The sequence below is a fragment of the Macadamia integrifolia genome, chromosome 8 (assembly GCF_013358625.1).
Source record: "Macadamia integrifolia cultivar HAES 741 chromosome 8, SCU_Mint_v3, whole genome shotgun sequence".
NCBI classification, from domain to species: Eukaryota; Viridiplantae; Streptophyta; class Magnoliopsida; order Proteales; family Proteaceae; genus Macadamia; species Macadamia integrifolia.
The window spans coordinates 27,402,344-27,416,133 of NC_056564.1; the positions used below are offsets into that span (position 1 = coordinate 27,402,344).

General features: G+C 35.5%; 1 protein-coding gene across 1 annotated transcript; it reads right to left on the reverse strand.

Moving 5' to 3' along the window:
* Positions 1-10,491: 10,491 nt before the first annotated feature.
* LOC122085984 (FCS-Like Zinc finger 3-like) lies at positions 10,492-11,901 on the reverse strand. Its single transcript, XM_042654625.1, has 2 exons — positions 11,411-11,901; positions 10,492-11,291 (listed from the first exon to the last, which is right to left on the reverse strand). The coding sequence occupies exons 1-2, from the start codon at positions 11,695-11,697 to the stop codon at positions 11,099-11,101; spliced, it is 480 nt and encodes a 159-aa protein (XP_042510559.1). The 5' UTR covers positions 11,698-11,901; the 3' UTR covers positions 10,492-11,098.
* Between the last annotated feature and the right edge of the window lie 1,889 nt (positions 11,902-13,790).

Here is a 13,790-nt window from a genome sequence, read left to right on the forward strand (position 1 = left end):
AAAAAAAAAAATTGCTTTTCATCTTTTAATATTACATCACACTTTGTTTTTCTCTGTTTTTATCTTTGATTATATTTACAAATTACTTCTATTTCCTTTAATGTAACATCACATATTTTGTAATATTGATACTTATTTTTCATTTATTGACCTCTCAAAAGTTTTCATTTCCTTTGATTTTGCATCGCTTAATTTTTTAATTTTATGTTTAAGTAGGTGAATTATAGTTATTCATAAAATGTATGTTGTTACTATAAGAAATTAAGAGTTATCAGTTATATTTAATGTTAGAAAAGAGTATTCAATATTGATGTATAAGACCAATGTTAGTGAGATGGCTTGTCTTCCTTACTTTATGTATCAGAGAGGACCCGTTTAAGGACTAACGAGAGCACTATATATATGCTCACATTTCTATTCCTCTCAAGCTTGTGGGACTAAACACCTTGGCTTTTACCACAAGACTTTGGCCTTTGCTCATGAATTTTTTGAATTCTATTCAAAACTTCCCTCCAAAACATTTTGAACTCTAAAATCAAAATCAAGGGTAAAAAGTAAAAGACGAAAATAAACAAGGGAATATATTAATTTTAAAACTTATATATATATATATATATATATAAATAAAGGAATGAGTCATCGAAGATAAGTATTTAATATAATCAGATTCTTTCAATGGTTCAAGTTCACGAATCACAACTCTCTCAAGAGTTAAGATTCCATAGTTTTCGTATAATTTTCAGGCTCAAATTGCTTAGGAATTCTAGACATGTCAGGAAATCTTGTAAGAGTGTGGATGCTTCTTTAACATCAATTTGAATTGATGACCATCTCTAGTGATATCATTTTATTTATTTATTTATTTATTGTTAACAAAGGTGCTCGGGTCAGCTTATGCATACCTCGATTAATCCCCTATGAAGGCTATTGCAATAATTCACAGTCATGGTCTAAACTTAAATCGTAGATGCACCGATTGAGAATCGAACTTAGGACAATACGCCTATCCACACAATCCCCAATTCGTCTTAACCATCTGGGCAATTCATGGATGGGTCTCTAGTGATGTCATATTTTCAAAATTTCCTCTAAAAATGGTAGCATTGAAGATTTTTCCACCGGTAATGCATTGTGTTCTAACAGCCTATCCTACCCATCAAGAAAATGGAAAGACATTCAATTTCCTGAAAATAGAATGCTATCATACGTAGATGATCCAACTGGCAATTTTTCTTCAAGTGAGGAGATTTTAAATGTGTGAGACTTATAGTGCCCCAAACCGTTTATTAAACAGGAGTAAATCCTAGTTCTGGGAATGCCTAGTAAATGGGACAATTATAACATTACCTAAAAAAAAAAAAAAAAAGACAGTTATAAGGTTAGCCTCCTTGAGATCGAACCTAATAAGGAAGTATCCTAATTTTCGAACAATATCATTTGATACCATTAAGAATCATGGAATTAGCTTCTACCCAAAATAAATAAATAAATCATGGAATCGTTCAAGAGATAAAATAAAAGAAATTAAAACTTATGGAATAATTTGAGAATAAAAAAAGGACATAATTCACTATTGCGTGAGTATCTAGTTATATTATTTAGGAGAAAGAATAATAATATGTAGAATATACAACAACAACAACCCAACGTTATCTCAATTAAATAATGTGGTCGACTATATGTATCTTTACTTTCAAATAATATGTAGAATTCATATTCTACATATTATAATATCATAACTAACCATTGTTGCATGCAGAAGCTTAACATGTAAGAAGGCAAAAGATATGAACACATTCATTGAAGACGAACACTGACTGTGGACAATGAGTGAGAATGACTGTGTGGACCAAATTAAGATAGGGTTTTTCTTAGAGAAGGCAAGGTGATTTGAGTCACCGGACTTGAATAAAGAGATACATGCCAAAGAACGCTTTAAATTTTTTTTGAAAAATTAACATTTAAAAAAAACTATATATATATATATATATATATTGAAAGGTTGAGTTAGAGTGTGAAATTATGATGGGTTGAGCATTAAAACATATAAAAATAATTTTAGGTATATCTAACCCCTCTTTATCATTTTTTTTTTAACATCTTATAATAATACAGCTTATTTTTTCTTTGATCATAGAGTTTTGCACTGTATGATCTAGGTAAGTACAACAGTGTATCTTAATTGCTCAACCGTTAGAATTGAAGTATGTTGACTAAGTCAACTAATTGAGAGGAAAACGATCATAAAGATCTCCTAAACTTACCCATTTAATTTACACTATTATTGTAATTTATGTCAGAATCTTCTTCTTGAAAATTGATCCACGAGAAATGAAATATTAATATTTCCAACCACACATGCACGCAATGGAACTTGTAATATTTTGATCAGAAGATCTTCCCGATAAAAGATGAATCAGAATTTACAGCTTGGGTGGTGGACCTATTTCTATTTTCTCTCTCTCTTTTTTTTTTTTTTAATGAAACCTATTTCTATTTTCTCTCATTAATAGAGAGAGAGAGAGATGAAGGTGCAATTCCCACCCAGAGGATTGGTGAAGGGACCAGCTCTTTTGTAGATTTGTGTTTCCGAACTATCAGCGTGTCTTGTATGGTGGAAACTTAGATTTATTTGTCTTTTGGGATATGAGTGAATATATGATACCTTATTAGTATTATTATTAAAAAAAATTATAGTAGTTCTTGTTTGTAGGTTGCAGGTGAGTCAAGGGTGATGCATCTCATGAGCTCTTTGCTATATAATAATTTTATTTGTCTCTCTTCTCTTCTTTACAAGTTAAAATCTATTTTTAAATTGTTTGTCATTAACTTGAAAGATTCCTGATTAGTCAGGTAAAACAAAACACTAGCGAGTTGTGTGGGTGACACTAAAGCTACGTCTTTCGGTAGATTAATTGTTCCATTAAAACTTGGAAGATTTACGAATCCATAAACCAATCTCTCAACATTTGTAAACTAGAATTTGTATTGTATTTTTCTTTTAATGGAAAACTTATGGTGAGTCTTGAAGTTTTTAATGGGGGTTTCCAATGGAAAATGATGAGCTATGGCCACCAAAACATGGCCAAAAAGAAAAGCTGAATTCCTATTGTGGCGATTTTCACTTCTGTGATTTCAATTTAAACTTGTTCATGTTCCCTCAAATGAAAATCATTTCTTTTAGTAAAAAAATTATAAAATAATAAAATAATAAAGTGTAAGGGAAGGGATCTCTAGAAAACCCAGACAGGACTGAGAGATTAAAAAATGTTGCAATTGTGGAGGTTTGTTTCTGATGTACCGGCACGCCTCGTAAGGTGGACACCTAGGTTCTTTGTCTTTTGGGATGCATAAATGTTTGTAGGTTGCACGTGCGTCAAGGGTCATGCATCTCATGAGATCTTTGGTATTATAGCTTTATAATATTTCGTCTTTCTCTTCTCTTCTTTTTAAGTCAAAATCTATTTTTAAATCGCTTGTCATTAACTAGAAAGATTCTTGATCAGTCAAGTAAAACAACACACTTGTGAGTGAGTTGTGTGGGTGAGGCTAAAGCTACGTCTTACCATGGATTATCATATAATTATTATTATTATTATTATTATTATTATTATTAGTATTATTATTATTATTATTATTATTATTATTATTATTATTATCATTAATTGTTCATTAAAAACTGTTAGAACAAACACCAAAAAATACGAAAGTAAATAGATAATAGATCTGCACAACATAGAAATTTAACGAGGTTCATACACCTATGTGGTGTGTTACGTCCTCGGGCAAAGAAGAAAATATTTCACTATACAGAAGAGAGATTATACCCAAGTAGCGACGAGAAAACTCGCCTTGAAACCCTAGCTCGAAAAACCCTAAAAAATACAATAACTTTTTCAACAAGACAACAATACATTATATATTCCAAGTCGCGGGTCGACCTATTGGGTCACGGTCGATCCGATCAAACTATACTGCCCCACACCCCCATACGAGATCAGTGATGGACTCCAGACTTGGGCTAACCCTTTGCTTCCATCACAGATCTCAGAAAACTTTCCATTCGAGTCACCATCAAAATATGTCGGAACGGGTCAATCTTCAAAATGGGTCAAGAATTCGAGATAAACTTAACAAATCTCCACCTTGGCTTGAATTCTCCTCCAACAACAAACAAATAACTAAAATCTTCATCTTCTCTAATAGCCCTCGAAAGGGCTGAACTCAAACACGACAAACTACAAGTAAGTTCAAGCAATGCTCGAACTTACCAACACATAAAGGCTTAGTCAAGATATCAGCTGGATTATCAGCACCAATCTTCAACACTTGAATATTACATTAAGCAATTATCTCTTTGATGAAATGATACCGAATATCAATGTGCTTCGTTCTTTCATGATACATCGGATCTTTAGTCAAGTGAATAGCACTCTGGCTATCACAATGGACAACAGTCACCCCATGATCCATGTTGAGTTCTCCCAACAAACCTCTAAGCCAAATAACTTCTTTAATTGCCTCAGTCACTGACATATACTCTGCTTCAGTAGTAGATAATGCAACTATATCATGTAAAGTAGTTTTCCAACTAACCGTACTTCTTCCAAGAGTAAATACATAGCCTGTGAGTGACCTTCTCTTGTCAAGATTACATTCAAATCTGAATCAACATAACCAGATAAACTATCACAATTCCTCCCAAACTCCAAATAAACACCAGAGGTCCCTTTCAAGTACCTAGGTATCCACTTCACTGCTTCTCAATGAGCTTTACCTGGACATGACAAATATTTGCTCACAACACTGACAACTTGTGAAATGTCAGGACAAGTGCAAACCACATCATACATAACAGAACCAACTGTACTAGAGTATGGAACATGTGACATGTACTCCACCTCTTCATCTGTCTTAGGTGATAGAGTAGCTGAAAGTCGAAAATGAGATGCAAGAGGAGTACTTACAGGTTTGACATTTTTCATATCAAAACAATAGAATACTTTCTCAGTATACTTTTGTTGGGATAGCCACAGTTTTTCTACTTTTCTATCCCTCTTGATCTCCATACCAAGAAACTTTCTTGCTGTCCACAAATCTTTCATCTCAAATTCATAACTTAATTGTTTCTTCAACCTGTTGACATCATTCTTGTCTTTTGCTACAATCAATATATCATCAACATAAAACAGAAAATATATGAATGACCCATCAGAGAGCATTCTGAAATAAACACAACAGTCATATTGACACTTGCAGTATCCAAAACTAGCCACAACTGATACCACTGTCTAAGAAACTGTTTCAAATCATATAGGGACTTCTTCAACAAACATACATTGTCCTCCTTACCTTCAACAACGAACCCTTCAGGTTGATGCATATAAATCTGTTCTTCTAGTTCACCATGCAAGAATGTTGTTTTTACATCAAGTTGTTCCAACTCCAAATCATACATAACAATTAAAGCAAGTAGGATATGAATAGAACTATGCTTAACAACATGTGAGAAAACATTATTAAAATCAATTCATTGTACTTGACTATAGTCCTTTGCAACCAATCGTGTCTTGTACCTAGCATTTTTAACACCTGAGGTAGATTTCTTCTTCTTGAAGACCCATTTGCAGCCAATAATTTTTTTTTCTGTTATCGGATTGACAAGCTTCTAAGTCTGATTTTTATGAAGAGATTCCATTTCTTCATCCATGGCAATCAATCATTTTGTAGAACAACTGAAGTAACAACTTCAGAATATGTTGGAGGCTCACTATTTTCAATTGTATTTGAAACAGACAATGCATAAACAACAAATTCAGCATGCCCATACTTTTGTGGTTGTCTAATATTCATCCTTGATCTATCATTGGTAATGTTGTACCGCTCTTCTTCTTGATTCTCCTGAGCATCATCTCCTTCAGTAAAAGTAGGTAGCTGAATTGAAGTAGATTATGCTTTGTTTGAAGATGAACCATCAATTTCAAACTACACATTATCTCTAGATTTTTCTTGACCTTCATCACAATAAACAGGAGCTTCTTTCTTAGGATGTAACATAACAAATTCATCAAAAGTAACATCTCTGTTGATAAGAAATTTTGGAGACTTTCGATTAGGACACCACAACCTATATCCTTTCACTCCATAGCTATACCCAAGAAAAATGCATTTCTTGGTCCTAGGTTCCAGTTTCCCTTCATTCATATGTGCATAAGCAGACCATTAAAGTATTTTTAAATTAGAGTAGTTTACAGGCTTACCTGACCAAATCTCCTCTAGAGTCTTGCACTCAATAGCTGTGCAAGCAAATCGATTCACCAAGGTTGCAGTGTTAACTAATTTTGCCCAGAACTCCTTGTCCAATCCTGTATTTGATAACATACACCTTGCCTTTTCTAAGAAGGTTCTATTCATACACTTTGCCACTCTATACTGTTAGGGTGTTTTAATAACTGTATGGTGTTTTGCAATACTTTTATTTTTGTAGAACTCATTAAAATCACTACACAAAACTCTAGGCGATTACCGGTTCTCAACCTCTTAATTTGTTTCTCAATTTACTTCTCAAACAAATTCTTTCACTGTTTGAAAGTGACAAATACTTCATTTTTGTGCTTCAAAAAATAGACCTAAACATTCCTAGAGAAATTATCAATAAAAGTAAGCAACTATCTTGCACTAGCCCCCTTTGAAGTAACCTTGGAGGGCCCCTATAGGTCTGAATGAATGTAGTATAAAGTTCCATTGGTCCTGTAAATAACAGTACTGAAACTGACTCTCCTCTGTTTTTCAAACACACAATGCTCACAGAACTCCATTTTTCATGTACTCTGGCCACACAACAAACTTCTTTTACTTAATGATGACATCCCTCTTTCACTCATATGGCCTAACCTCATATGCTATAAATTTGTGACATCTGATTCAGACATAGATGATGAAGTTGCTGCAATAGACCCAGTGACTGTAGTACCCTACAACACATACAAACTGCCAACCTTAATTCCTTTAATCAATAAAAGAACACCTTTGCTGATCTTCATGACTCCACCTTTAACTGTATATTTGCACCAATTTGAATCAAGAATGCCTAAACTGATGATGTTCTTCTTCAAATCAGGGACCCTGACAAAGTTCTAACAACACCATCATACATCTTGATCTTGATTGCTCTCATTCCAACAGTCCTACAAGAGGTATTATTTTTCATCAACACAACTCCACCTCAAACTGATTCGTATGTAAGGAACCATTCACGATTGTGACACATATGATAAGAACAACCATAGTCAAAAATCCATTCATCTTGTGATTTGACTCTGTCATCAATCACCAAAAGCATATCAGACTCACTCTCATCTTCAGAAATATTAACTTCTGCTGAATCATCTCTTCTATCAATTTTGGATACCACCACCTGTTTTCTGCTTATTTAAAAGCTTATAGCATTCAGATTTAATATGTCAATTTTTATTACAATAATTGCATGTCAAATTCTTGTGCTTAGATTTTGATCTAGTCTTCCTTTTATCACCATCTGGACCTCTTTCATTTGCTCTCTCTAACTATCAAACTAACACCATCAGATTTATTTATAGACGTCAACTCATCATCAATCTTCTGCTTACTTTACAAATTCATTTTGACATCATTAACAGAGATTGTCTCTCTACCATAAATCATGATATCCCTAAAATGCTTATAATATGGAGACAGAAAACATAACAATAATATGGTCAAATCTTCATCGCCTATGTTAACATCTGTTATTTTTAAATTAGTAACAATATAATTAAATTCAGATATATGAGATGTAACGGAAGTACCTTCATCTATATGAAGGGTATACAGTTGCTGCTTCAATCTCAACCTATTAATGAGGGATTTGGTGAGGTGGAGATTCTCTAACTTCACCCATAACTCTGCAGTCATTTTCTCTAAGATAACTTCTTGTAGAACATCATTCGAAAGACATAACTGAATAGCTGAAAGGGTTTTATCATCCAACTCTTTTCAGTCATCATAGGTCATAGTTACAGGTTTTTTCGCCTTCCCAAATAAGGTTTTCTTCAAACCCTACTGTTTAAAAATAATCATCATTCAAATCTATCATAGACTAAAACTGATGTTGCCGTTGAACCTATCAATATCGTATTTTGTTGAAGCCATGTATCGAAGTAACCCAAAGCTCTGTTATCAGTTTGTTAAGATCTAAATCTCCATATTGTGTGGATCTATTATCTATTTATTTTCGTATTTCTTGGTATTTGCTTTAACAAAAACTGTGAGATTTGTGAATCTATAAACCAATCTCTCAACACTTTTAAGTCAGATTGATATCGTATTTATTTTCTAATGGAAAACTCATCATGGGGATTTAGAAGTGTTCAATGAGTTTTCCAATGGTAACAAGACCAATGGAAAAAGATGAGCTGTAAAATCAATGGAAATATTAGATGATTTCATTGGAGTACCAAAATATGGCATATAGAAAAACTGAATTTTTAAAATAGTGATAGTCACTTATGTGGAGTTCACATCCTCTGCAGCTAGCAACGAGATGCGGTAAACATCGGACGATTGAAAGTATCTGGGCACGTATCCCAAGGGGTTTTCAGTCATCTGATGTTCACTGCACCGGTGCAACATCTATAGATGATTTTCACACCATTTATGTGATCTCAATTTAAACATGTTCATCTTCCCTCAAATTATAAATCATTTCTCTTATTAAAGCTTAGGCTCCGTTTGGTTGCAATGGGAATTTAATGGGAAGGAAAGTGAAATTTTCATACTTTAATGTTTATAGTCATTACCCCATGTGATTATTAAACTGCTTAATTTTCTTAACCATATTAAGTAATGATATACTTTACCTATAATTTTTATTTTACATATTATAGCAAAGAGTTTTTTATGCAAAGTAAAGTGAAATTTTATAACCAAATATGGAATGATTTGAAGTTAATGTTAAAGTCACATAGGTAATGATTACATATATTTCTTTTTTTAAAGTAAGAAAATTTCACTTCCCTTCCCTTTAATTCCCCTTACAACCAAACATAGCCTTAAAGAAAAAGGAAAACCTTTGAATTTGGCAATATATATCCGATAAGGTGCAAGCCCAACCCTGGGTTCCCACGGCTGAGCCCAGGCTTGAGGTCGGCAGTTTGGGATCAAGTTTGTAATCTTAGGATATGTCTTGACTTATATAGCGATCAGATGGATTTTTATCTCTTTTCTTAGTAAGTTTTTATTGATCAAGACTTTGATCGCCCTGGCCCAATCCTAGTCCTATGGGCTGAGAAGAGGCTGGGCATGGCATTATTTTTGCTATTTTCATTTTAATTAAAAAAAAAAAATCTAATGTATATGTTATTGTATTAATTATGCTCTAAATCCATGGCTCATATCTTACATTGACAAATAGAGCAGTGTTGGGCGGGGCTCAACCGAGTTCAGGCTGAAAAGCCCAGCTAAGGCTCTGAAACTTTCAGGTGGGCTTGGGCTCTCTAGGCAAAACATGCACCTCTATTCATTCTATTTTGTTCTCCAGTGTTTTTTTTTCTCCTCCTTCCACTTCTCTTTCTCTTCCATTGTCTATGGAGTAAGGGATACAAATGGATAGCCGAAATTCAAATTCAAATTCATTTAAAGATATCCGTATCCAGTTAAAGGGTATCCAAATTATATAAAAAATAATTATCTGATCCAATTAAATAATTAATTAATGATTTTGAGGGATCTGATTAGATTAAATAATCTGTTAAGTTTGTCTGGAATTCTTGACTTGTTTTGAAGATTGATTTGGTAACGATCCGAATGAAAAGTTTTGTGAGATCTGTGATCGACCGCGACCCGATGGGTTGACTCGCAACTTGGAATATATATAATGTAATGTTACTTGTTGAGAAAATCATTGTATTTTGGGATTTTTAGAGTTAGGGTTTCAGGACGAGTTTTCTCGTTGTTATTTGGGTGTAATCTTTTTTCTGCATAGTGAAACATCTTTTTCTTCACCCGAGGACGTAGCACACCACCCTAATGTATGAACCTCGTTAAATCTTTGTGTCATGCAAATCGATTCTCTTTATTTTTCGTGTTTCTTGGTGTTTGATCTAACATAATCAATTAATGATTTTAAAGATTCTTAAAATTTAAACACTATCTAAAAAATGAGGAAAGTTAGAACTTAAAAATATGAATTAAGAGTAAATTATATTTACTGGAGAAAGAAAATCCGAATTACACAAATAAGAGAATAATGGAATAGTTGAAAATCCAAATACAATCCATATCCGTATTCGTTTAGGAATATCTATATCTGGTCAAAAAATACCTAGATCCAAACACATTGGATCAGAATTCGATCCGTTTCCATCCTTACCCTAGAGTCTGAAGGTTTTTATCTTCTCTCAAAGTAATCTAATATTGTTTGGAAAAAAATTTCCTTCTCCAATCCATATTATTTCTATTATTTTAGTTCTATAGTTATTTAACTTTTTGCTTTTTTTGGCTAAAAGCCATTCTATTGCGAAGGCAGGCAAGAACAAAGCATTCTGATTACAAAACCAAATATCCTTCAAGATACCTGAGATGGCAGTGGGGGAAGCCAGGTCAGGATTACACAGTTGGGATATCACAGTAAGGTTATCAGACCCCAAGATAAGGTGAGGGGGAGGGGAAATATCACCCAGCTAGAACCAGAAGGAGAGCCATAGCTTTGCCGTAGAGCACATCTGAGAATGATGAGAGATCAAACAAAGCAGGAAGAGGGGCTCCTTCATCGCAGTTCAACTTTTTACAACCCAAAGGGAGAGGGTTCCAATTATGATCATGAGACTGCCGATGAGGATAATGCACTATCATGAACTCGGGCCAAACTGATTGAGAGAGAAAACCTCGATGGGGTCCATGCTCTTCTATTGAAGGCTAGGTCATTCCTAGTGATCCAAAACATCACACTCAACTGGTTTTGAGCTTTGAATTCCGAAGTTTGGGAGGATTAATCAGGACCCAATAACATTCCCAAACATCAATCTCGTTACCATTTCCCAATTTGCCAAAACTATCCTGTTTAGATTTCGTTTCTGTAATTTCAAGCAGCAGCGACGGTGCCCGTCCGTACAGAATAATTTTGGGTTTTGCCTGAAGTAGAAGAAGTTTTCTTCTTCTGCTCCTTCCTAAGTGCCTTCACTGAACCAGAAGAGAGATTCCAGTTCGTCTCCTTAGCTTCATCCATCTCTATCTGCTCTTGCCTGCACTCTTCGCTACAGAATGGAGTGTCCCCTCTGCAAACCAAATTTACCTCATCAATCTAATAGCCCACATCAACCAAAAAAGGAAAAATAATAATAAAAAAATTATATATTCTAAAGGGTTTAGTTCTGAGACTCATTTGAGTTCTAACCTGTACATGAAGATGTCTCTATTATCACGGAGAGGCTTGTTGCAGAGGTTACAAGATTCAAGGAAATGAGGCTGCTGATGATGCTCTTCGAATCTACTACTTTCATAGAATCTCGGAGAAGAGAGAGCCTTGTAGCTACCCCTTCTTCTCATCGAAGCACTGAAGCCAGACGATTTCATTAGAAGCGGGAAATGACGATTCCCTGAGAACCCGGCTTCCATATCCGCAAGAGAAGCAAGACCATCTTCTTCTTCAATAAAAGTGAGTCTTCTTGTACTACCTTCCATGACTGGATAATAAAGAGAGAGAGAGAGAGAGAGAGAGAGAGAGGTTGAATGGAGAGTTGTGCTCTTGTGGAAGAAGGGTTGATGGGGGGATAGCTTATAAAGGGGTTGGTGAGAGAATTTGGGCTTCAACACCTCTCACCATTTTTGCAAACGATGGAGGTTTCTGGTTTTCTGGAATTTTTTCCAGTAAAACCATTGGCTACAACCTTACAATACCAGCAGATAGCTGTCTTGGTCAACTAAGTAAACGAGAGGTCAGGTCAGTAATGTAATGACCCTTAACTTTCGCCTCAAATTACTAAAATGCTACAATTGATCATTAATGGATCTGAATCGAACGATCCAAGACCCACGATCTAAGACCCTCACCGGGGTATGCACCCCCATACTGACAGTTACACCAAAACATACCCCAAAAACTGACCTGCAACCAGGAACCACCGGTCCCACCCCGTTTGCTGGGCGTACGTGCAGAGGCTCACCAACCCAGTTTAGGCGGTCACTTTATGTCGTCACCGCGTCTGCCCTTTCTTTATGCTGGACTTTCTTGTCGTTTTCCCCTCTCCAAAATAAAAAAAAAATAGCAGTTAGGGGGCATGGGCCCACATCACATAACTTTCGAAGACGGCGTGGGCCCAACCCATTAAGCCTCTCTCTCTCTCTCTCGTTCTAGTGTTTATGGGCTCTATACTTCAGAGGTTTTGTACCCCAACCCGGGTAGCACGCCAGCTGCTGCCCGTTCTGCCCGGTTGTACACGTGTATTCTCAAACGTTTCACCAGCGCAGCACCTTCATTTATGTGTTACTGCAACGTGGCGATCAACGGACTGTAGGATATATAGGGGTGTCAATTCGTGGCCCGACCTGACTAAATTGATCGGGACCGACCGTTTATAGACCGACCCGGCCCGAACCGTTTATTAAACGTGTCGGGCTTGAGCCTGGCCCGTTTATAAATGGTCGGTCTCGGTTTTGCTACTTGGACCGTCGGGCGCCCGACCGAGACCGACCGAATAACGCCCGACCGAGACCGACCTATTGTGCACCGACTTGGCCCGACCCTTTAATGATAGTAGAATACCTATTTTACCCCCCAAATTAAATAATAAAAAGTAAAAAGTAAAGACATGTTCACATTTTAAATAATGGTTATATTTGGTATCATTTATTGATTTATTTTCATTTTTTTGGGCTTGCATTAGTGGGCCGGAATATAAGAGCACATTTTAAAGAGGGCCCGTTTAAAAAACGTTTAAAGCTCGTTTAACATTAAACATGTCCGTGGCCCGGTTAAGGCCCGACTAAAGTCCGATTAAGGTAACCCGATTATAGCCCGAGACCGACCGACCGAATATAAAGTGTACCATGCCCTTAATAACTAAGCCCGATTAGTTAAATGGGCGGACACGGTGTAGCCTTTGAAAGTCTTCAAACCCGATTAAGCCCGACCGAAACCGAACCGACCCGACCAGTTGACACCCCTAAGGATATATGAACTTCTCGTATCCAGGTTCTTGGAGTGGGAGCCAGCCCCTCATGCCCAGAGAGAGTGCTCATTGCGCATGCCCCCGGCGCATGATAGTAAATTGAACCAACCATGAGGGCACATTGGGAAATTGAGAGAAAGAGGGGTCCTAGATTGCTAAATTGCGAATTTGGATTGATTGATTTAAAATTTTTTTTTTGGGTGTGGAGGATTGATTGATCTCAATGATTAGAGTACGAAATCCACCCTTGCGGGAAAAATAAATAATTAAAAAAAACCCAAAAAATGGTATTTTTGAAGTGGACAATCTCTATATCTTATTGAAAAAATGATTTTTGTTATGAGATTATTGATATGTTTCCATGAAATAGAAAATGATGCTTCCATTGATGTTTTTTTGTATAATTTTCTATTAGTCCTTGTCATGTGACTATTGATCTAACTTGTGGACCAATGAAAAAATAGGTGGAGGCATTGATCATTTGGAGTAAGACTATCTTTTTGCATTTTTTAGAGGATGCGTAATTAGGAATCATTAAAAAAAAAAAAAAAAAACCTTATAACTAGGATTTTTTTTTTTAATATAAATCTCCATATCTTTATTCTT